The following is a 25,614-nucleotide window of genomic DNA, read 5'->3' on the forward strand; positions in this document are numbered from 1 at the left end:
TCCAATTCCAGTGTTTCCCCCAATACTGTATGTTTTCACTAAGACCATCAACACACCACCATTATAGGGGAGTCTGGCAACAATGCAATTAAACTAAGTCTTATGTGAGCAGTGTGTATCACATAGTGGTTTTAATTAGATTTTGCATCTAGAAGTGACTTGATTTACTCAACAACTGAAATTTATAAATAAGTACTATAGTAAAAGCTGCACGTATTAAGACCTTGATACCCATGCAGAGTCACTTAAAAAAAACAACAAAAAATCTAGGCCCTGATCTTGTATTGCCCACCCCCCATCTACATACTTATCCCACATTGGTGAAATGGTACTCTCAGTTAAGGAATTTTCTAACAGAGGGCTATATCCCTTGAGAAGACTAAATAACAGCAATTGTTTTATAATTATTTTATAATCTTATGATTATACTCAAGATCTATATCCCAATTAATAAAATGAGGAATAGGTATATCGGAATTAAAATGATTGAAAAGTAAACTACATCACAAGCTGCTTCGAATTAATTCACGGCGCAAAGCTTGGTTCATCCTTCATACAACTATACTCTAAATGTTCAGATACTGGAGAATTTTACCCTGGGAAGGAAGACCGAGGAAGCAAGAGAGGACAGAGTAGCCAAACGGAACTGGAATAATTTTCTCTATAGCTTAAGTAATAGAGCTGAACTATAGAGCTTTGGTCTGCAGAGCTCCGTTCAGCTTAAGTGGAGTTTACTACTCACGTTCCTTAGCTATTTTTCCAAAGTTAAATATTTTCTTTCCTGGATATACAGTCAAAGGCACAAACACTCAGTCTCAGATTTTTTTTTTTTAAATTAGGTCTTTCCCCTTTTTTCAGATACAGCCTGGCAAAAATGAAAAGGATTTTATTCCTTTCAGGCCAGAATTATTTGCTGTGACACCCATATCAATGTTGTATCAAGTGTTGTGCTGGTCCCAGACATTAGAAAGACAAGGTGGGTGAGGTAATATCTTATTGGACCAACTTCTGTTAATGAGGCAAACTTTTGAGCTTAGGCAGACCTGCATAAGAGCTCTGTGTAAGCTTGAACGCTTGTCTCTCACCAACAAAAGCTGGTCCAATAAAAGATATTACCTCACCCATCTTGTCTCACTCATACCTATAGCATTTAGCACTTCATTCCATTAACTTACACTGATTAGTTTGACTGATTGTTTGTATGAAATTCATACTTTGATGTAATAGAATTTTATAAAGTTGATCCTAAATAATTCAAAAGTCTCATTGGTTCTAGGTTTGTCAAACATCTACCCTTCCTGTATTGTTACACAAGACAAGTGCTAATTACACGATCAACAAATATAAAAAGCCTAATGCAATTTTCTCTGCAATTAAATGTCTTACCTTTATATAGCGCCTTTCTTCTCACAGCGCTTTACAAACTACAGTATGTACACACATACCGGAATATCTCCCAACACCTAGGAAATGCAACCATCTCCGACTACCACTAGTGCAATTTTGAAATGTCACCAGCTTGAGACTCCATAGTTGAGGATATGGAGATGCTTTTATCAATACTTTCATTCTCACTATGACTGATTATTTTCAAACTCCCAGCTTGAGCAATTAAAAAAGACTACAACCAATATATACCACAGCTCCATTTTATAACTGAACTAAGATTCAACCATTTTCACCAGATTAAAAATCTCTTAATTGACAATACAAGTTTATACTTTAAGGTATTTTTATGTAATCTTTTAAAGAACAGTGGTCTAGAGTATCTTTACAAGTTGTTTTTACTATATGTTCCTCGTTGCTCACCAGGTTATTCTTTGATATATCAACGACATCAACTAGAGCTTTTAGGAATTAAATGAGATGACCCTTGATTCTCAAACTGACTTCAGTACACAACAGGAGCAGGGCAATTTCTCCTTGTTTATGAAGCTGGATCTGTTTTTGTTTGTAAAGCAAAATTGAAAAAAGTTTATGCTCAGTGCTGTTACTAATCAATGTTGAATGGTAAATCACCCTTGGACTTGCTGCAGAGGAGGATATATAAATGTGCTTTGAGTGGTTTCTGCTTGTTAGTGTCAAAACTACACAAATACATTAAAAAAAATCCCAAATCCACTACTTTACATTACCACATACTTCTCTCTAGCCAAAAGAATAAAAACAGATATTTGAATTTGGAGAAATATTCCTTGCTTTGTCTCTCTAAAAAGCTACTAAAACATTTATTTTAAAAAAAAGTTGCAATTGGGTGACAACTTTCACAAAACAGCCATTATGGTAAACCCTGAAAATATAGGGCTATCATGAAAACACTAAAATCTCACGTATAGCAGCACCACTTGCTTCACTATAAATTAGTTTGATATCAGTGTTTAAGAATTTGAATTAAAAACTGGTAAAAAAGCTAACTCTGCCATCTTGCGGAATGAAACAGTTTATTTTAGTATCAGGTGATCCATGGATGCAGTTAAGCTTCAAACACATGCCTTTTGGAGTTTCACTGATGCTATTTAACATGCTGAATATATTGCCTATGTCAGTGGGTACCTGTACTAAGACATGAGGGCACTAGCATTTCTTCTGCTATGTCAGAGAATTTTAATATTGTGAGTGGTGTGGGCAAGAAGTGTAACAACTTCAAGTTTTCAAGTTTCAAGATAAAAGGGGAAAATAAAAAGTAATAATCTTAATACGAAAGATGGTATTCAGTATTCACAGAGCTGAATTAGTCACTAATAGGAAGATATACACACGAGTGTATATTGATTATAAAAAAGAAAACCTTGATAAAAGATGTACAGAGATCACATTTATTGTGTATTTAGTGCATGTCTTCATGTAGTGCATTCCTATGTTACATCATGTGTGCAACACTACAGAGCCACCAGAAGAACACCAGTGTATGGCAGGGATTTTTAAATGTTTTCATAGCATACACAGTCTCATGGACCACCAGCCTCCCATTCCTGACCACACAAACCATCTCTTTTTGCATTTGTGATCACTTAAAATCATGTGGCAACTACAGTAATTGTTTACATAGAAAAGTAATATTAGGAAACTATTTAATGTATTTTTAGCTGTCTTTTGATGAGATTTGGCAGTTGCAATAAAAGATTCAGCACTCCATGGACTAGTGGTCCACGGACCACTGTTTGAGGACCATTGTCATATGATTTACTAATTTACATTAAAATTGCCTAAAAAACCCTCAGGATATGGAGTCAAATTTTGATGAATTCTGAGATGTGGCATCCCAGACATCACATAAAAAAGTGGATAGCAAAAACAGAGGATACCATCATTATCACTCCCTCTTAAAACCCAAACCTATACAGCAGCTGGACAGGGTAAATCCTATTTTAACAAGAGGGACAAAGGAGGACTCTGATGGAAGACCACCACCACATATCCTAGGAATGGGAGCAAAGAGGACAATTGAAAGTCTGCTCCTGAGAGCAACAAAATTCTGCTTTCAAGGAGGGATGCTAAGTGTTTTAGAAGGATACACTTTGGGCCCAATTCTTGATCCCATTAGTGTCGGTGGCAAAACTCCTCTGACTTCAATAGGCAGATTTGTCCTTTAATAATTCTCCCTCCTCCATTATTGCTGTGGGAACTAAAATCATACTCCTCAACTTCCCAGAGTTGTCAAGTGTGTCTATGCAACTCCAAATGAAAAATATTCAAGGACCCTGACCCCTGAATACAGAGTACCATTTTCACTACTATTTTTTCTTTCAGTTCCCTTCCATCTCAATTTCTTCCCAACTCTCCCCAACATTTGCTTCCACTCCCATTTCTGGGAGAGGAGGAGAACACAGTTCAGCATTGCTTTTGTTGAATGGGGGAAGAATGGGAGACAGTGAGAAGCACAGGAGAGCTGTGGACCGACAGGCTGAGAAGGTCTAGTGATCCACAGTGGATCAGGTCTAATCTCTTTAATAGCAGAGGGAATTAGGCTCCTGCCATCTTGGATTCAGGCCATCCTGCACCATGAATGGTGCACATACAACACCCATCACAAAACTTGGCCTCCACCCAGGTCTGGCACTGTACAAGATAGCTGGATATACTAAGAAAAGTGGAGGACATCCTGCATCATGTGAGATAATTCAGAAGTATACATAGACTAGATAGTGAAAATCCAGAATTGTTGCCAGAAACAGGAGAGGCAGTAACCCTAATTTTAGCAGAGTTCTTCACTGAAGGAAAGGAAGGTCCATAGAAGTCAAATCAGCTGACTTCAAATGGTTTACATCCCAGGATGAATCAGGTTATATTGATTTAAGCCCAATTTAATTTAGGCAGGTTTTTAACCACAAGAATAAGGACATTCTTAGTACATATTAATAATTAAACCAACATATACAGAATTAGCAATATCCTATATAGTAATAAATGCTTAATAGCTTGCTTTGGATTATCCTATACCTAGTTAATTTGTTTAAAAACAAGCCAAGTAGTTTTATCTTGCTATGTGTTTTTCCTTTAAACATGTTCTCTGTAATTATCAGTCTTTGTAGTAGTTGCAGCTTTACGGATTTTAAGATCCAAATTCAACTGTGTCTTCAGTTATCTTCTTGAACTCGTAATTTCCTCTACCATCCATGTGCAGGTAAAACTGTGGAATGAAAAATTTATCATCATCAACCAAAAGACAAAAATATTTTTATATTAGTTTTGTTTATCATCATAAATTATATAAGCAAATAATTTGTTAAAGAACAAAAATTAAAACCCTAAATCAGCTGGTCAGAGGATGATCTCCTACTGCAATACTTAGCCAATTCAATTGCCTTTGAGGAAAAACACTATGATTTTTTGGATATGTTCTGTCTCTATCTTCTGCTAGTTGGTCATATTGCTCATCACGGGGATTTGGTTTGTTGTGACAGATGCCTAATTTGCATGCATAATTATAATTCTGTGTACAAACCTGGTATTTTTACACATAGTGAGTCACTTACACCAATACCTGAATTGCAGAAATGTGTGCATAAATTAGGTGTGAAATGGTGTACATCGGGGAGTTAATAGGCCCCTCGTGGGCCAAACCTGGACCACCAGACACTTTTGAATGGACCCCAACATCTTTTTATTTACTTATCATCACCACCACCATTAATGGTTTTTTTAATTATTATCTCTGGAGTCTGGACCTTGACTATACCTTGACCAAGAAATGTCAACTTAGACAACTGACTACATTTTTGCATACACAAACTCGGCATGTGCTTTTTGAAAATCAGGCCCTTGTTAAATGAATATTGATTTCAGATTTGGCTGGTGCTGCGGGACAGAAATTAGTGAAGGAGTATCCCCACAGAGCTTCAAATTTCATATATTTTCTAAGATTAAAATTATTTCTTCAATTATTATTCATTACAATCCTTATGTTATCTACTTCAGAACAATAACAACAGATGAAATGATGAGAAAGAACTTAAGGGAGAAAAGGAATACCTTGTATCACAGTTTTACATGTTTAGAATGTTTAACATTCCTTTTCCCAAATATCTTCATGAACACTGAATTCCCCAATCCCTATCTGAACAAAATATCCACAGATTTTATGCTCCACCACATACACACCCCCTCTAGGGGGTAATCGTATCTTACTGTAACTGGAAGGGAAAACATTTGCCAAAACAATTTTATAGGATTATAAAAGCCATGTATATTTCAACTATATCAGATTTTTCATACTTATAGAAGTGTTCTCTTCATTATATCTCAGTGCACACACAAAATCTAAATTCGCACCAATAACAAAATTTACTTAGTTATAGAACAAACAAGGAGTAGCCCCACAATTAAAAATACATCTTGCACTGCACAAAGGCCCTTTATAAACATGTGCATTAGCAGCTTCGTAAGAAAAGTTTTACAGGATTGTTTAGCTACAGGCTCTTTTAATCAAGTGTCCACAGATGAAGAAACACTAACTTTGAATATTTTATATGGATAACCCTTCAGAACAGATAAATTTAGAACTGTCAATTTCTTAGATTTTCATAACAGCTTTTTTGTGAATCCTTCAAATACTGCTGCTGGACTATGAAAATATAATCTATGATACTATTTTTTGAAAAGAGTGTATCTGGTTGGAAGGCAAGACACCTGAATGCAACTGAACTCAAAGTTCACTTAGTACCCACAAAAAGGCTAAATACATAATCATTGTCAACAAAAATAAAAATACCATACATCGTGGTGTTTCCAGAGGGACTTTCTGTGAGAGACAGTGAAGAGAGTGATGCCAACCTGCAGTAAAAAGAGAATACAAACATTAAGTAAAACTTCACCCAAAAGACAAATTCAATTAATTTCCTCAATTCTTACACTTAGTAACATTTTAAAAGATGAAACTAAAAGCTCACACTAATAAATAGAAAAGTTTTAAGGCCTTAAATCATTTATACTGTGTGTGTAAGCCTCAATATTGCACATTTTAGAGGAAAAACAAAAGAGGTTTTAGGTTTGTTTTTTTAAACCTACTGATTTAAATGTTTTTTCTGCAGGACCTGAAAATGTCAGGCTAAAAAATTCACTCCCTGTGCATGGATGTTAGCAATATCATAGGCTCTTACAGAAAAGACAAATTCCTGAACTTGAGTCCTAGCAAGTAAGTAAAAGAGGAAATTATTTCCAAATATTTTGTTTTTATAACGTATTTGATTGCTAACTAAAGTGTATGATGTTAATGATTTAAGAAGTTAAAGTGCTTCTTAAATGCAATGAAAAATTCATCTTTAAAATCACCTGTAAGCAATAGTTGCAATTGCACTGAATGGTTAAACTGTAAATGGTTGTTGATTAAAACAAACAGAAATGAAAGTGATAATAATCAAACTATTTGTTTTTTAACCTTCTGTAAGAGACAGCTGACAAGGGATTTGATTTTCCAGAGGGATGCATTATCAGCCACTTTGCACTGGTAAATCCTCAAAATAGAAAGCAGTACAACCTGGCATCCAAATGGTAAATGTACTTAAACAATGAAATAGAAGAATCCCAGAATATCAGGGTTGGAAGGGACCTCAGGAGGTCATCTAGTCCAATCCCCTGCTCAAAGCAGGACCAGTCCCCAGAAAGATTTTTGCCCCAGATCCCTAAATGATTGATCTCACAACCCTGGGTTTAGCAGGCCAATGCTCAAACCACCGAGCTATCCCTACCCCTTATAGATGATGCTCTTTCACAAAGAGCCCACCCAGCATCAAAACTACTACTACAAAAGCATCTTCGGGCCTGCTCCTGCTCCCAGAGAGATTTGGATAAAAGTTTCAGTACCTGTAGAGTTTCTGTTTCCTTTCAAAGGACATCACTGCTCCATAGTTAAATTTAAAACAAGTTTACCATTATAATCTCTATTTTCAAACCCTTCACCCTTTCCCCAAAAAGAAATCAACCCCCTTTATATTTCTCCTACCACATCTCATATGAGGGTAGAATTTTTTTTTTTGAGAATTCTGGGAGGATGGGGAATAGAAAAGAAGTTAAAACATCATGCTTTTTTTAAATACTCCCTTTTCATTTACTTTTTGAAAGTTCTCCTAGTGTTGCTGGCTCCTATCTCCAAAACAGGTTCACTTACAAGTCCTTTTGTTTTGTCAGCCTTGCTGAGAAGGGTTATTTTCCAAAAGGAAAGTATAAGATTGTTTTGGGTGTTATCTGGATTCCACTTCACATTTTAATCAAGTTTTGGAAATGGAATATCATCATGTCTAATATTGTTGCTGAAGTCCAGTTTTACCAATCTGTCAAGTTGACATTTTCCAAATTAGAAATTACATTCACAAAGAACAATTTAATGTATCTCTCAGCCTTCTTTCTTTATCTAGAAAAAACAGAAACAAAACAAACTTACTTTCCGGCAATGACTGTAAATGTAGCCTTCTACATCAACGCTAACAGCACTTGTACATTCATCCAGAATTGCAAACTGAGGTTTATGATAAAATAACCTTGCCATCTGGAATGCAAAACAATACACCATTTGTGAATAGAGAGAACAAGGACAATACAAGTTTCTTCATCTTTATAATAGCATAACCTATTGTCTAAACGAGCATTTAAGAGATGAAACTACTGTAATCTATTGGAAATATAACAAACATTTTAACAAATGGTTTGAAATATTTACACAACTGCTCAAAAACTTCTGTTTCTGTGCTGCCATTATCTCTCTCCCCCAAAAGGCGTAAATGAAAACTATGAAGCTATTTAAATTTACAACTAATAATGGAGATAAAACATTCGAAATTTAAAGACATTTTAGTCTGATTTCATCCCATTACTTCTAAGTGTTCAGCAGATACAGTAATATGTACATTACCATGCAATAATCAGAGACTTAAGTAATACTGAAGCATAGTGAGTTACAGCCAGCGTGCAATGAAAATTTCCTTTGCTGTCTTGTCAGTTTGTCTTCTAGCAGACAGTTAGGCAGGTCACAGTCAATATGAATACTTAATTTAAAAAATGGTAATAGTTTAATCATACAATATACTCTTAGGTGTATGTGTAACATATAAGCAGCTCTCTACAATTATGTGGTTACTTATTAACCCAGAAATGTTGTGTATGTACTGCCATGCCATCATTCTGTCTTGATTTTTGCTAGAGGAAAAAGGATGCATGCCAAAATATTTACATATATAATGATCAATGCTGTTAGCAGAAAGTCAAGTTTTCTCAACAATCACAACTAATACTGTAGTCTTAGAAGTTTTAACCAGAAATTACTGACTGAAAATTAAAAGGGGAAAGAATTTTTTTAACCATCATTTACTGAACCTCATTGAAATTTGAACATTGTATATTATTCTTTGTATACTTTTCAAGGGTAAGAAATCAATATTTTACAAGATCTGCTTACATAATAGAAGAGAATATGTTGATCTGATAAGAAAGCATTCAGAGATCTATATTACAATGTGAAAATAATGCCTACCTGTAGTAATTTAAGTTATTTTCATGAGCACTAAGATTATAAAAATCTTAAATTATTTCTTTAAAGAATAAAGCAGTAGAAAAATTTACTGACTAGATATCATCAACATTTCAGATTAGTTATACTAATTTACAGTATTTTTAAAGTACGTATAAGATAGAGACGCACTGCCATCCTCTGTTTTTCTCCTCCGCTGAGCACATCCATCCAGTCCTGAACACTATCCCAGCCACCTTCACGTTCCAGGATTTGACCCAACTGGACATTATCCAAGTACTCCTTCAGCACCTTTTAGCAAAACAATAATGCTTACAGATACACCTAAACATACTTCATGTTGCAATAACTTCTCAGATTAGTATAGTATACTATAAAATATTAAAATCACTATCACCCAAGATATTGGTACCAAAATAATATTTCAAAATGTAAACAAATCTAATGTTCTTACTTGCTATACCAATACAGTTAAAAAATGAATGATACTTCAGAACAAGTTTAAATGAACAGTGAAACTGTCATTAACAGACAGATGACAACCTCGACATCTGCTGGCAGGTAATATTAGAGGCTATGTGCAGCATGTTTAAAGCCACAACTGATGACCTTTGGTTTGGTGAATCTTTATTTTACAGCCAATCAGGTTCAAGAAAGGAAAGGGTGAATTAAGAGAAAAATCTACATTGGGAGAAACAACTTCGGTTTCTCTATCATTTAACAAATTTAAAGTACAAATAATCCCACGCTACAAAGAATCAGGAAAAGTAATGGCTGTGAATAATGGTTATTGAGGAGAATGTCTTCTTTACCTGGTCAGATATCCCCTTCTTCCTCTGGTCTTCTACAGTATCAGGATATATGACTTGGTCTCTGAGAGTTCCTAGCGTCATATATGGTCTCTGGGATTAAATTGCAAATGATTAGTACAGCATTACAAATATGTGTAACAGTCATAAAATAAAGAGGTAATAAAAAACACAAATATCAAATACTATGGTACTTTGCTTTACCTGAGGAACATAGAAAAGCTTTCCTCTCTCAGGCTTGGTTAAACATCCACCAAACAGAGGCCACAACTGCAACAAGAAAACAAAAGTCATAAAGACAAAACTTCTCTTAAGAAATTAGGGTGAGGGGTTTTGTGTTTTTTAAAATGATCAATTTCATTTTAGTATTTCTTTACCTCGCCAAGAACACGGAAAAGTGAACTCTTCCCACATCCGTTTGGTCCACAAATCAGAACATTTGCACCAGACCGAACCTAAATATATGGCAACACATTAAACAATAGGAAAATAATTGGAAAATCTGTACTGCTGTAGAGATGCCAGTATCCTCATAATTAGACTGGAAGCCATCCTTTGCCCAGTAAGTCCAATTTTGACACACATCCACCAATATTAAATTTAGCCTAAAATAAATCAGTCTGAAGTGATCTGATGATACAGTAAAATTATTGCATAGTTTTTTAAAAAAGGCAAACTGAATAAAAATCATTTTGGAAATACTAGTGTCAAAAAAATCAGATTTTAATTATTGGAACGTTTTCTGATTTTTCAAGGTGGGGTGGGCGTTAATCAACCTCGAAGAAGCTTAGTTTAGAAACTTCAAGTTTCTTTTATTTGATTGGCCTCAATGAGCTCTGATAAGTGACTGCTTGATGAGTTTCCTGAATTAATAGCAGAGCTGGTTTGAAAACTGATGAAAACAACATTGATTAAAAAAAATTCAATTCCATTTTATATGAATTTGTCTTTTCTGTTTTGATCACCTCTAGTTAATAGTCTAATTACATATCATTTTTGCACTATTTGTTAAACCTGCATACGTCACCACGTGAAGATTTTAATCCCTGCACAGCCCTATAAAATCCAGACCATGACTTCCCAAGACCTCAAAACTGCAGTAAGCCTCTTCATGTGCCATGATGGAGGAGCGAGGGGATTGCATGCAGGTTGGTCTGGTACAGGGGGACAAGAGTGAGAAAGCCACATTGGAGGAAGAGTGGTGAGCAGAAAACATTGCTGAAAAGTTTTGTGTTTGATTGGGAGGAATAAATTGGCAAGACAGTGGAGGAGGAGGAGAGAGAAGGAAAGTAGAAGACATTGTTACTCTTGAATAAATCCGCATCAGAGAGCAATTATTTGATTAAAATAGTTAAGAAGCCTAAAGAAATTCTAACACAAAACCTTTTCTTAAATTTTAGTTAATATTAGAAACATGAGGGTTTGTCTACATAAGGGGACTACACTGGCAGAGCGATGGTGCCAAAACTATCCCACCATAACCCCATAGTGTAGACGCAGCCTACACCGATGGAAGGGGTTTTCCCACCAGTGAAGGAACGCACCTCTATGACAATCATGGTCCAGACACCCAAAAAGAATAGGCGGTCTGAACCTCAAAGAATAAGCAACTGATTGTACACAATATAACTCTACTATAAAAGTGTATTGAGTAAGCTCTTTTATGTAAGCCTTCACACACTGGTGATTAATATCACTGTAAAATGTGTGTGTTCATTATATGAGGAATTATGGTTACTCACTGATACTATATTTCAAAATTTGCAACTAAAGAGAGAAACAGGTTTTCTCCCAGACTGGAGACAGGTAGATAGCTACCTTCCCTCCTATGTAAATTAAATATTATGGAACCAAAACAAAGAAGTGCCATTTACATATGTATCAGCAGGAAAATAGGAAGTCAACAGGAAGAGAAGAATAGTAGGAAGTCATCTTAACTCTGAGGACAAAACAATGAGTTTTGGGAAATATAAGCAGAAACTAAAAGCCATTTTGGCATCCATCACTTAGGGGACATAGGGAACAGCACCCTGTGAAAGCTGGATCCCATACTCTGGTGGGCTAGTGATGCTGGTAACTTGATGTAAATAAGAAAGCTGCTCAGGCAAAGATTGTAACTTGTTAAAATTAACTTTTAAGTCACTAGAAAGCCTGTTTCGTTTTATTTGTAACCATACCTCTCTCTTTTACTCTTACTTAGTATCACTTACATCTCCTTTCTTTGCTAATAAACTAATTCTTGTTTTATTAAAAATCATCTTAGTGTCGTGTATTTAAGTGAAGCATGAGTCTTCAACTAACCTACCAGACTGATGTGTGCTCTCTCTCTTGCCCTGGCACTAACTATTAGGCATGTGACCGTAATAATTTCTGAGTGTACACAGCCAGAGGGACTGGACACTGCAGAGAGATGTCTCTGGGGAACACTGATTGTTACGTGAAAGGCAAGGTTTAGACTGAGACAGTTTTGAAGAATTTGCTGGCAAAGCAGACAGGCTAGTGTGCCAGGGACGTGACACACAGCTTTAGCATGAGTATGACAGTGTGTTAGAAATCAGCAACTGAGACAGCACCCTGGTCACTGTTTAACCAATTAGGATCCCCAGGGACGATCAGATTACCAGATCCCATTGCAGCTCAGTAGCTAAGAAGCTAATTAGCCCATTAACAAGGAGACTGGATGAAAGAGTACAAGGAAGGAAGGGGGATGAGGGATGTAGTGGGGCCTGACAAAAGGGAGTGTTCTAGGAAGAGACACCTTCCCTCCCACCAACTCCCTTTTTAGAAGGGACAGTAAAACTGCATAACACTAAATACAGTGACAGCACAAAGTATGTAGAAAGTGGAGGAGTGAAATGCTGTAAATAAACTGCATGGTGATATCTACATGAGAGAAGGTCTCTAAGCAGTCTGTGAGGCAAAGGAGACAGGAGCAGTGGGGTCCCATCACCAGCCGCGAAGCTGTCATTCTTGCTAAGGCAAAATGGTAACAATGGCTTACAGTCCTGGGTATCCTGAGCATGACATCATAACCACGCCCGAGTGAGGGTAGCGAGGCTGACCGAAACATTCTTCTGTCGACCTGGCAGCATCTACACCAGAGGTTAGGTCATATAGCTACATCACTCAGAGGTGGGATTTTTCCACACCTCTGAGCAATTTAGTTGGGTTGACCTAAATTTTAAGTGTAAAACAGAGATAACTAACTTCTGAGATAAATCTCCTGAAAGAATGCTCTTTAAAACAAACTATCAGACACTACAGTCAAATTATTCCAAGAGTCCGGTGGCACCTTATAGACTAACAGACATATTGGTATTCATCCATGAAAACTTATGCTCCAATATGTCTGTTAGTCTATAAGGTACCACAGGACTCTGTCACTTTGTACAGAGCCAGACTAACACGGCCACCCCTCTGATACTTAAATTCAAAGTTACGATTCCACTTACAATTTGGGAGCATGGAAATTCAAACTTAAGGTCTCCCTTTAACTGTACCTCCACCTCCATTTCTCTACCCGTATACACCACAGCAAACACAGAATCTACCTTATTCCTAAGCATTGTACATAGGCCACCACATTCCTCATGCTCCAGTTACAAAATAGAAAACTGGTTTGCTACAAGTTATACCACCACCAAAGAAATGAGCAAAGCCTCTTCTACAGTAATAAGTAACTACTATTAAACTTGAGATATAGAAACTTCAGCATCTCAGTGGTTTTTCAGATACTCAAGAATAATATCAGATTTCAAACAAGTTTTTTCCTCATGAAATACACGTTATGTTTTTAAACTATCATGAGATGAGCTTAAAGAACCTGCAGGCACTTGTTCTATCCATCTTTACGTCTGTCCACACACAAACACACAAAAAATAATAATTGGGGATTTATAATCTTAAAGAAACAGATTCTTATGCTCTCCTTTAACCTGCAATCCTTCCTTGGCCATTCTATCACACCCTCCACACTTCCTCCTCATAACATACTTCTTCCAAGAGCCCTAACAACCTTAACGCTCCCCTCAAAGAAGTGTCTATTAAATAAGTAACACCCGACCTGACTCATCTCCTTGCAAAGAACCAGACATGTGCCAAACAACTGCATTTATCATCTTGCTTTTGTTAAATCCCTTCCCTACTTTTGTCTGCAGGTTGTCTACTTGGAAGACTAGCCCTTTAGGGCTGGGACCATATTGCCCTGACTGCCTTTAGCACACATAACAAAGGTAGACACTATATAATAATGTGAAGAGTCAAGGCAAATCACTAAAGTTTAAATTTTAAATGGTCAAGCCTGTTACGACATTTGTGAGATTAAGCATAGATACGTAATCATCTTGTTTATCAAGGATTATCTATCAGTCTAACAAGCATCCTTAATTTAAACATCAAATGTACCCCAAGTGTAATTATGCCAAGATTTAACAATCCTAAGAACTTAAAACACTTGCTCCCACAGAGAAAGTTAAGGGATACCCCTGTAAAAATACACTGTGAAATTCAATTTCCTAGCTTTATTATTTTTTAATCAAAATTTTAAAGCATATCCACTGAAGTTACAGATTCTTACTCTTAACCGTAATTCAAACTTTTTTTTTGGGGGGGGGGGGGGGTGGCAGTCTTGAACTTATCTACTGTGTCGATGGGCAATATAAAAGAAACTTTTAAAAGTTTTATTTTTATTTAAACTTTTTACTTAAATATTTTTCAAAATTACAACATGCCATAACATTCTAGAAAGCAAAATTATATAATTAAGTCTTCAGGAATAGAATATAAAACTAGTATAATTATTATAATGGGATCTTACTATTCCTGCTTTATGTCATAACTGGAACAAAAGCATCAGATGAAACTGAGTACTAACTAATTATTCTACTTAACTAACATTGCACACTTATGGCATTGCAATTTTGTTTTCTAGAATGACAATGAATTTTTTTTTTTTTACTGTACATCGATCATTAAAATTTAACAGGAAAACACTTCCAGTGCCACCTACTGGATATGCTGTATAAAAACAGCAAGAGGAAAACTGCAAACTTGTGATACGTCTGAGCTGACACAATCAATCTTACAGCACATAACTTACACTCTTATTTCAGTTGTTGGCACAAACAGGTTTTTATCATAAAGAAAACTTCAGTGATAATGTCTGTTAACATTTTAATTAGGAAGACTAATATCCAGTAACACTTTCTTTTCATATTCTCTCCCCCTCTACCACTCCAGAAATTGTTTTCTCATTTGTTTACATCTTAGGTTAAATAATTCATACTATTGTGTGTAAACTTCTGCTATATATTTTTAGACGCAGAAATGCTATGATAAGGAAAAGATCAGTAATTTCTACTCATAGTTAGATAAGTGGAATGCTTTCAACTAGTTTAGACCCAAAATGTGTGTTTGGTTAGAAAGGAGGGGGAAGTTTTTAAATATAATGAAAACATTTCTATTTACAATAGACTTAAAAATATTTACTCCTTTCTACTCATGTAATTTTTTGAAAAAATCTACTGTACGTATTGATCATTTTAATACTTTTTGTGTCATATACAGTGGTGTAGCACTGGTATTCGAACAAGTTCCAGATAAAATCCCAAAGATGGGTAAAATTGCTGGTTACCTAAAACTACAAGCTGAAATACACACAGACACTTCAAGACAAGTTTTGTGAGCGTGTAATACCACAGCATCGTGCTAGTGCAGAAGAGTCCAAAGTGAAATAGTTTTTAGTTTCAGTGCCATTGTCAAGCAAAATGTTAAAAAGGGGTATATGTATAAACATTACTGTGAAAAGGGAATAACATTTTGAAAAAATCCATTTTAATAGCCCAATATGTTATTAACACAGTTAATTAAAAAAATATGACCACCACACTGACAGTATCCCTATCCTACACACATCTTTTGTTCTTATTCTTGACTGTTCATAACACAGTAAGTTTGTGGGAAATACTCACCTTCATTTTTCAAGTGTTACATGAAGATTTATATCTTAGAACTTACCTCAAAATTAAGGTCTCGAATCAAAATGTCCCCATTAGGCGTTGCTAATGGAACATGATCAAACCTACGGGTAAAATTAACACATTACTACTACTATTACATATAGTTCTTTACCAACTGGTCAACTCTGAGGAAGAACAGGATGCTAGAACACAAGCAGGTGCTATGAAGGTAGAGAGCTGCATATGGCCAGAACTGGACTGTTTCTCGGATTTTTTTTAATTTTCTTTTTAATTTAATTTAAAGAGGAGGAGGAGGTATCTTGACACACATTAATTGAAAGCTTCTTCCTGGCATATATAGCAAGACTTGGCTAAAAGGGTTGTAGAAGTCTAAAAAAGTGTTCTAAAAGTCGCTAAAAGGGTTGTAAAAAAAGACAAAGACAACTATATAGGCAAGCCATAGCTCTCAAGTGCCTCAATGATGAAGTGGCTTGAAATGTATATGGAGAATGTTGGAAAGCCAATGCAGAAATTCTAGTAAGAGATGGGGTCTAACTAATGGGAAATAAAATGATCTGGGTAGTCAAGTTCCAGGGGAGAGCGGGACAGGTCGAAAGGGAGATTGATTCTGGAGAACAGATAGTATCAGTAGTCCACAGTAAAGAGTATTAAGGTTGTAGAAAGCCTTATGCAGTGAGGATTGAGAAAGAAATTCTGAAGACATTGTACAGAAGGAAGTGGATATAAAGTATCATTCTATATAATGAACTGAATTAAAAATAGTGATTAAGGCAAGACTAAAAAGCAGGTTTACATTTTCTATACATTACACCTTCTATACATACTTGATAAGATTATCAGTGTTGATAATTTCTCCAGTCCCAGGTATCAAGGGAATAGTTTGGGTTCTATCGCCATCTTACATTTTAAAAAAAGAAACAAGTATTAGAGACTAGTTGTGTCTGCCAAGGTGTGAGTATTGCGCATTAAACTTCCGTTGTAATTACCTTTTTCCTGTTGCGATATCATAGTACGCTGATACCTGCCCCTGTTCAAGTCCTTTAGTACTTGCATTAATTCTGTAATTCGAGCTGTGAAGCTAAAATAAGGATGCATTAAGACTTAATCTTCAGAAACATTTTAAGGATTTTATTGTTATGCAGAAAAATAAACTTTTAATAAGTACTCTAAATTGTCAAAATTAAAATTATAATAAGGAAGAACTGGAATCACTTTTTTGCAGCGTGATTGGGATACAGTACTGAATGCAAGCTGTTTCAAAACTTGTGCGTTTATTTTTTGTTGTATGTCTTGGGCTGGTTACCTCAAGCTAAAGCTTCCTAATTCCAATAAATTAATCTCCCAACCTCTGCAGTTCACAAAACTGGCCCTTAAGATAGTGAAATATTTAACACTTTAGAAAGTTAAGCTTCAAAGGTAAAACTTTCATATTAAAATATACCCCAACAACGTTACATTAAGATGGAAAATGGTTTACTTCCATACTGCCCATCACTGCTGATCTCACATTCAAAACATCTGCAAATACTAATAGGCTCAGAAATTACCAATGTAATTGAAAACATTAATTTTCCCTAATATTCTCATAGTTATTAATATTAATGTGTGCACATTAATGAGTGCAAATTTGTTTTGTTTTTATCTACAGACCATTTATAAAAAACAGCTATGGAAGACAGGAACTACATATATCGAAAATAAAATAGTTTTAAGTAGCTGTGAATATCAGCTATCAATCTTACCCAGCCAATCTGGTCATTTCACGGCCTGCCAGGACTATTCTGCCCAGAGCTTGAGACATTCTCAACAACATTCTTCCACTTTGGTAGTAATCCTTAAATAGCAAAATACAACTATGTTTACTTATGCGAACTAACAGAATTCAAGCAATTACTATATTTTACTCATTTCTATTCTGTACTACTTACCTCCAGGAGTTCTGAATGGGTACTCTTTTGATGGCGAGGATGAGCTAGGTTCAGAAATGGACGACTAACAACCAGGTAACCAACCACAGTAGCTAGGTCTGCAATATTTAAAAGTAAATGTTTTCTAGCAAGAAAAGTTAAATCAAAATATAAAATGAACACATTAAAATATTTGTAATACCACTTGTAGTATCAATAGCAGTCCACTAGCATTGGGAAAACACTTACATTTGGCAATGATAGTATCTATGAATCCCATAGAAAACCGAAACAAGATGAAATTATGCAAATGTTCCACCTGAGGGGGAAAAAACAAAAACAATAAATGTGAAAATATGTAGCATACACAAATATTTGCCATGCACCCTGCAATTACAATACAGAAGCAAATTTAATTGGAAAAAAGGATTTATTTTGCAGTAAAGCATGAAGGCCCCAAAAAAGATTGTGACCTAATTGTGTTAGGCACTGAGCAAACCCAGATAGATAAAGTCCCTACCAGCAAGTGCTTACGATGTAATCTAAAAGAACACAAACAACTGAACAGTAAATGAGAGGAAAGTTTGCAAGTGATGGAAAGAAAGGACCTGGTAGTGAAATAAAGGTCATTGTTAGATAGGTCAGCTATAGTTTCAAATAATCAGAAAATGAAAAAATATTAAATAAAATCAGCTAATCCTAACTGCTAAAAATATCTAGCAATAACTGGTTCACCTTTTTGGAGGTGTCACAACAGAAGTGGATCTGGAGGACGCATTCGATGAAAAGGCTAATAGTTTCACAGACTAATTCAAGAAGGATGTGCCACTTACAAGGAAGTATGGAAAAAAGTGTGGAGATGTTTACAGGAGAAGTGGACAGAGATATTAAAATCTTATGTCACTGGCAGAACGAAGATGGAAAAGGCAGCAAAAAACAAAAGTGGATAAGTAATGGAACAAGAGTTGAAAAACCTTTAAGATGAGGACATGAACTCTGAATTTTGGTGTTATGGGAAAGAAAATTAGTGAATGAATTAAAAGACTGGGAGTTGTTCTCATAGTCAGAACGACAGGCTAGAAAGAGTCGTAGTGGCAGTTTTTTTAATGGGCCCAAGTGAGGTAAGACAGGTGTCAAAAAGGTCCAAAGGGTGGGGGTGGGGGTGGGTGTGAGAGAGAGAGAGAGAGAGAGAGTGTGTAATCAAGATAGGAGATAAGGGCCTAATCAATAATTTTGGGGAAACAATTAAATTATATACTTTTGCCAGTGTGTGGGCCCCTCATGCATTTCTGTAGGGCCAATTAAAGTCCATAGCTTTCATTTCTTCCTTCATATTTCCCACCTGATCGTATTCCTTTGCTGAATACACCAACTATAATTCTTTATGGACTAGGAGATACATGCTCTCTCTCAAGACTGGCATTGAAGTCACTCAATTTACTAACAGGGGCTACTACAGAGGTTAGTACGTGTCATCTTTTCATTAGGGTCCAAATAGCACATTCCTCAAGACTGCTCCAAAATCTGCCATCTTCTGTATGACACTAGTGAGAATGCAGTGTAATTATAACTATATTGGTCCCAGGATGTTAGAGACACAAAGTGGGTGGGGTAATATCTTTTACAGGACCTGAAGAGCTCTGTGTTGCTTTAAAGTTTGTCTCTTTCTCACCAACAGAAGTTGGCCCAATAAAAAAATAATACCTCACTCACCTTGTCTAATTAGTGAAATTATCACTCACTTGGCTAGTAGCACTCTTGCAGGTTTACATACTGTGTGCTAAAGCTAATTTAAGTAGTAAATTACACACACACACACACACACACACCCCTCTAAAGTGCTGGCACGTATCAGTAGTTTCAATGAACATTACCTTTCAAGAAGTTTAGAGTTTAATAAAACATTAGAAATCCAGGAAATTTAGAGTTGCATTTCTAAGGGTACATCTACACCAGGATTAAAAACATCAAGAGGACTGTATAATGCAAATGTAAAACTCATGGCTGAGCAACAAGGCAGATGAGATTTAATCCTATGCAGACACAAATGATATGAAGAACTTCTATGATACTCTGAGGACAATCTATGGGCCGAGGGCATCAGGAACATCTCCAATGTTGGCACCACACTGCTCATTGTCAAAGAAAAGATACTGAAAAGGTGTGCAGAACATTTTAACAATATCCTCAATCAACAATCATCTATTAGTGAGGAGGCAATTGACTGTTTTCTGCCATGCTTACAGATGCCTTTCATGACTGTGATAGCGGGATTGGCATAAGATATCAGACTGATGGCAAGCTTTTCAATCTGAGGAGACTACAGGCAAAGACCAGTGTACAGGAAGTGACTGTTCGTGACCGTCTGTTTGCTGATGATTGATCCCTGAATGCCAAATCTGAGCCTGACATGCAGCAGGGTATGGACTATTTTTCTTCAGCTTGTGACAATTTTGGTGTAACAATCAATATCAAGAAGACAGAAGTGATGTACCAACCTGCACCATGAAAGCATTATGTAGAGCCTATTATCACAGTGAATGGTCAAATCCTCTAGGCAGTGGACAAGTTCACCTACCTCAGCTGTACATGGTCACGTGCAGTTCACATCAATGATGAAACCAATACCATAACTGTCAAAGCAAGTGTCACCTTTGGCAGACTACATACAAATGCGTGGGAGCACAGAAGCATTAATCAACAAACAAAACTGAAGGCCTACAAAGCCATTGTGTTGCCAGTTTTGATGTATGCATGAGAAACCTGGATGGTGTATAGATGCCATGCTATGAAGCCGAATCACTTTCATGTGGGTTGTCTGAGGAAACTAATCAAGATAAGATGACAAGACAAGGTTCCAGATAATAAGGTTGTCATGTGGGCAGACATTCCAAGCATCTACACTCTGTTGATGAAGTCACGGGTAAGATGGGCAGGCCAAGTCACCAGAATGCCAGATGAGTGACTGCCAAAAAAGATCTTTTATGGTGAGCTAAAGGAGAGAAAGCTCTCTCAGGGAGGCCAGAAGAAATGTTTCAAAAGACTCCCTCTAGTTATCCTTGAGGTGTTTCAACATTGAACCAGAATTATGGGAAGATCTTGCTAATGGATCGTTCCACCTGGCAAAGTGTCATCTATACTGGAGCTACAGTCTATAAGCAGAGGAGAACTACTGAGGCAGAGCAGAAGCACCAGCAGTGTAAATCTCACAACAGCGGCATGTCCGTTGTTAATCAAGTAACCCATAGTGGCATCTCTTGTTCAGTGTGCCACAGACTGTTCAAAGCTCAAATAGGCCTGATCAATCACTCATGTGATTACAGAAACTAAATCAATCAGCGATGTAATGGTTATCTTCGAAATTGAAGGATGACCACCACCGCTGCCGCCACCACCTTTTAAGAAGTTCAGAGTTTAACAAAACTCATTAGAAATCCAGGAAATTTAGAGTTAAATTTCTAAGGGTATGTCTACACAGGAATTCAAAACCAACTGCTGGCCTGGGTCACATAATTTAGGCTCTGGGGCTGAAAAAAATCACTGTGTGCACGTTCAAGCTTGGTCATTAGCCTCCACCCTCACAGGGTCCCAGAACTCGGGCTCCAACCTAAGCCTGAATGTCTACACAGCAATATTTAGCCCCACAACTCGGTCTTTTACCCCTATGCAGACATACCTTAAGAAGCTATGATCAATTTGATGCATGTGTGCCAGACTGTTTGCAGTAAGATTTCTCCCCCTCATAATACAGTTTTGAACTGAAGGAAGGATTGAGGCAAAAACAAAAAGACTAGCACAAATTCAGCATTATGAACCACCATAACAATATTCCTTAGAATTTGGTTAAGGGAAAATTTAGCATTTAAGCTACAATCAAGTATTTTATGCTCTTACCAGTTTATGAAAGGTTTTGTGAATCGTCTGTTTTTCCCTTAAATTCCCATTATAAAAAGCAATTTCTTCACTAAAAAAAAAAAAAAGAATTTATTTTTAATGTAGACAATCCTTGCAGAGCGATCAGCCTGAAAAAGTTAGCTATAAAAATAAAGCTCCAACCAAAGACATTATTTTAATTACCTTTTCACCAAAGATGAGTTCATAATATTACCACAAGACAACTGTAGGACAGAGGTTTATAGTATCTCAACTACAGTTTGTCTTTTAAAATGAGTAAATAATGGATATGGGAGTTATTAAATAATTAGTCCAAACAGAAATATAAACATTTTCCTCAAAATTAATTCTCTAAGTTTTAGATTTTACTTGAATAAGTACCTTGCAATACTACAAAGATTTCATTTACAGTTAGTCAACAAATAAATCCATACCTGTTTGTAATGAGCCGGGAATTGACAAATCTGTACTCCCCTTCATATTTTTGTTCAGTAATCGTCATCTTGCCAATGGGCCTCCTCAGATGCGTAAGGAAAAAGCCTGAAACTATCAAGTAGGCCATCATGGTAGCTGGACCCTGTGAATATTAAAGAAAAAGATAAGACTAAGGGGCTGCACACTTGTAATTTCTGCAGGTCAAGCACACTCGACCCACCAGAGGCTCCTTGCACCCCTCTATTCTTCCTGCCACCAAGCTCCTCGTGTGCCACCCTCCCCGGCCCCTCTATTTCAGGAACTCCTGTCCCCTTACTCACTATACCACTGTCTCCCACTCCTCCTCCATGGCAGGGGCTCTGTGTCTGCTCCGCCCTATTCCTGATGCTCATTTCCTCCCCCACTTCCTCCCTGCTTTCACTTCTCCAGATCCCTGCTTCTGTCCCCCACCCTCCCGTGTGTGTGTGTTAGGGGGAGCACTTCCCCCTATGATCACCAAGTCCACTGCCCTCCAGGTGCCTGTTTCCCCCACTACCACCAGCACTCCACTCCTCTCTGAGTCCCTGCTTCCTCCCCCTCCACCACCACTGCTCTATCTCTCCAGTCCCTGCTGCTGCCCCCCTACCCTCACATTCTTGCCCCATCTCCTAACTGGATCCCCATTCCATCTCCCTGCTCGCACACCCCTTCCCCCCGCAGTTATTCCCCCACCCGTCCTCAGGTCTCTGATTCCCATCCTATAATCCTTCCCTATAAAGATCTCTTATTTCTGGTGCAATCTAGATTTCACACACTGTTCTCATACAGCAAGATAAGCAGCTGCTGCTCTGATGTATGTAGGCAGCAGCCACAGGTGGCAGAGAGATTAGTTTGGGGGCCTAATATTCCAATTTGCACCAATTCCAATTTTGCCATAGATTTCTACAACATTCTGTGGAATTTTGTAAGTGATTGGACACAGCATTCCAAAGTTATGGCATTGCAGATAAATGCCATCAAGTGTTGGACCTTGCTTCACTCAGCCAAAAAGGATAAGCATTTCTTTTAGCAATAATTTATAACTTCAAAATCTTTGAAAAAATAGTATAAGTCATGCCATCATAATGATGAAGGATTAAAATCTGATTTCAATTCAAAGCTAGAACCCGGACATTTTAATAGGTGCTTATGTAACATGTTAAACTTTCAGAGTTCCATATCACACACATATGGACGTTTTGGTTTTTTTTATTCTAAAATCAAATTTCTTTTCTTGCAGTTACTTTAGAGTTAATGCAGCATGAACACAGACTTACTATGTTATGTAACCATCTGAAAACAGCAAGAATTAATTTGGTTTATTTTGAAATAAATTTTATGTTAACACTGGCCACAGTTTTGCCACAATTAGTCGAAAGATTTGCCACTTAACTATCTTGCTTACCCTTATTCCAAACCTGACAATGCACACACTGGTTACTTGCTGCTGGAAACTGAACATTTTTGTTAATGTATAAAGTTTGTAAGATTTGGCTTTTAGACCAGTAACAGGATTGGAAAATACTAATTTTACTATTTTGACACATTTTTATTTTTAGGTTTACTACAACTTTAGCACCACTAAAGCAGTTACCCTAAACAAAGAAAAAACTTCTATTTCCTTCCTATAGCAAAAGTACAGTACATAGCATTCCCAGTTAACAAGGCAACACTGAAAACCGTTGCATAGTGGAATCCAAAATGATATCATTTGCTATTCAAATTACAGAGAAATAAAGGTGCTATCTCAGAGAAGAAACTCTCTTACTAGAAACTTGAGGCTATCACATGTTCTACAATTCTGAAGTTTAATAATTATTCAGGTCACCTGTAGTTTTTAAGATAATCCTATACATTCCTCCCTTTTAAGGTGCATAGACAGAGACCCTACTACGAATTCTCTGGTGCAGTCTTCAATGTGAAATTATGGGAAATCAGTAAGCAACATTTATCCAGGGGAAAAGAAAGTGTGATGTATGCTGAAGGAATACTCCCTGAAAGAAAATTAGGGTCCCACTGTAAAGTATAACTGCTTTTATCTTTCTACAACTCATGAACAGAAGTAAGATTAGTAAATAGTAATGAAGCAAGAATTAGATAGAAAACAACTGGTCTGTATAAGGACTTTTTTCCCCCAAGAAGATAAAGCAAATAATTTAAAAAGAGCTTGTACTGATTCTTTTAAATTTTATATTAAGCCTAAGATGTTGCTTCACTCATTTCTGTCCTCCATCCCAACTCTGTGCAACAAACAGCTCCCCTTTAGTGTAGTAGGCTTTCTAGAGATAGGAAAGATGCTTTTGCAGAGTGTTAACAACCGTGGTACAAAGCATAATCCAGCCAGAAAAGGTACTGCACAAAATGAGCCTTTTGTGCAACTGATGAAAGGAAACTAAGAACCTGCAGATCTTTCTAGAAGTCAGCTATTCTCCTGAAAGTCTCCAAATTCTCACATATCAGTTTTTTTATTTTGTTTGCTTCAAAATAGTGAGCTTTTATCGCACTTCATAACTAGTATGAAAACAGGTGCCCATTTTTTTGAAAGAATACAATATATTTAAAAGTAACTGAGTCTATGATTTTCATCAATCCTCAAATGGATAAAATAGCCAAAACACTGAAGGGTTTGTTTATTTCAAGCATAGTAAAAAAAAAAAATTTTAATAGATTTTTTACCTGAGCTCCTATTGCATTTGTCAGCTTGAAGATATACAAAACTATATCCAAAAATGGCTGCAACAGAAAAAAGTTAATATTAGAAGACACAGAAGAAAACATGGATATAAACAGTCAAATAATCAGATTTTGTAGCATATTAATCTGGTACATACTACAGTTAACACATTTATAAAAATATACATTCCATAATTAAACAAAATGCTTAAACAAAAAGCAACATTCCAGAGAGCCTGATAATTTAGGCTATGTATTTTGCTCAGCAACTGAAAATGGCATCACGTGCTTAATACTAATTTTCAAACAGTCTGCAGAGTACATTAACAAGCTTTAAAAAAATTATACTTCTCAATTTTGTTTAACTGAACAACACAGGGCTAAATCCTACCCTTTCTAAAAACAATCATGCAGAGTGGGGATGGACTGGAAGGAGGAGTGACAGCATACGGCTGGCCATGCATATGGCACAAGGGACATTCAACTTTGAAGGCCAGGATGACACCAGGCTCAGCCTGGAGCCCTCTCCCTCACTGCAAACCCCTTGGTCCCAGCCCAAAACCTGCACCCCTTCCTGACCCCAACCCCCTGCCCCAGTCCAGTGAAAGTGAATGAGGGGTAGGCAAGAGCAAGTGACAGAGAGATGACAGGGGGATGGAGGGAGTGGAGCAGATCCTGGGTTACCCTTAAATTCAAAAAGTGATCTTGGGTGTAAAAAGTTTGGAGACTACTGACCTATTGTATAACTCCAGATACATGAATATTTCATTTTAATCTATAGTCAATTTCTAATATTTGGACTGAAATATTGCAAGGGAATATTCTTCTATAAAATTAAACTGGTTCCTTTAAAGAAAAATATCTGTTTCATAGACATTTTTCTGTTGATGTTCGATTTTGTGAAAGTCTTTTGCTTTAGCCAACCAAGTCCTAATGAA

General features: G+C 36.6%; 1 protein-coding gene across 1 annotated transcript in view; it reads right to left on the reverse strand.

Annotated features, from left to right (window-relative positions):
• Positions 1-1,633: 1,633 nt before the first annotated feature.
• ABCD3 (ATP binding cassette subfamily D member 3) overlaps positions 1,634-25,614 on the reverse strand; it is an 84,578-nt gene continuing 60,597 nt past the window's right edge. The window contains exons 8-23 of the mRNA XM_030572158.1: positions 24,680-24,736; positions 21,985-22,127; positions 21,551-21,620; positions 17,906-17,975; positions 17,678-17,775; positions 17,492-17,583; positions 16,736-16,827; positions 16,574-16,646; positions 15,787-15,850; positions 10,149-10,226; positions 9,976-10,041; positions 9,775-9,864; positions 9,134-9,253; positions 7,880-7,984; positions 6,217-6,273; positions 1,634-4,630 (exon numbers count right to left, since the gene is read on the reverse strand). Of these exons, the coding sequence (XP_030428018.1) occupies positions 4,553-4,630; positions 6,217-6,273; positions 7,880-7,984; positions 9,134-9,253; positions 9,775-9,864; positions 9,976-10,041; positions 10,149-10,226; positions 15,787-15,850; positions 16,574-16,646; positions 16,736-16,827; positions 17,492-17,583; positions 17,678-17,775; positions 17,906-17,975; positions 21,551-21,620; positions 21,985-22,127; positions 24,680-24,736 (1,353 nt within the window). The 3' untranslated portion in view covers positions 1,634-4,552. The remainder of the gene's footprint in view (positions 4,631-6,216; positions 6,274-7,879; positions 7,985-9,133; positions 9,254-9,774; positions 9,865-9,975; positions 10,042-10,148; positions 10,227-15,786; positions 15,851-16,573; positions 16,647-16,735; positions 16,828-17,491; positions 17,584-17,677; positions 17,776-17,905; positions 17,976-21,550; positions 21,621-21,984; positions 22,128-24,679; positions 24,737-25,614) is intronic.

Source organism: Gopherus evgoodei, chromosome 8, assembly GCF_007399415.2.
Source record: "Gopherus evgoodei ecotype Sinaloan lineage chromosome 8, rGopEvg1_v1.p, whole genome shotgun sequence".
Taxonomy (NCBI): domain Eukaryota; kingdom Metazoa; phylum Chordata; order Testudines; family Testudinidae; genus Gopherus; species Gopherus evgoodei.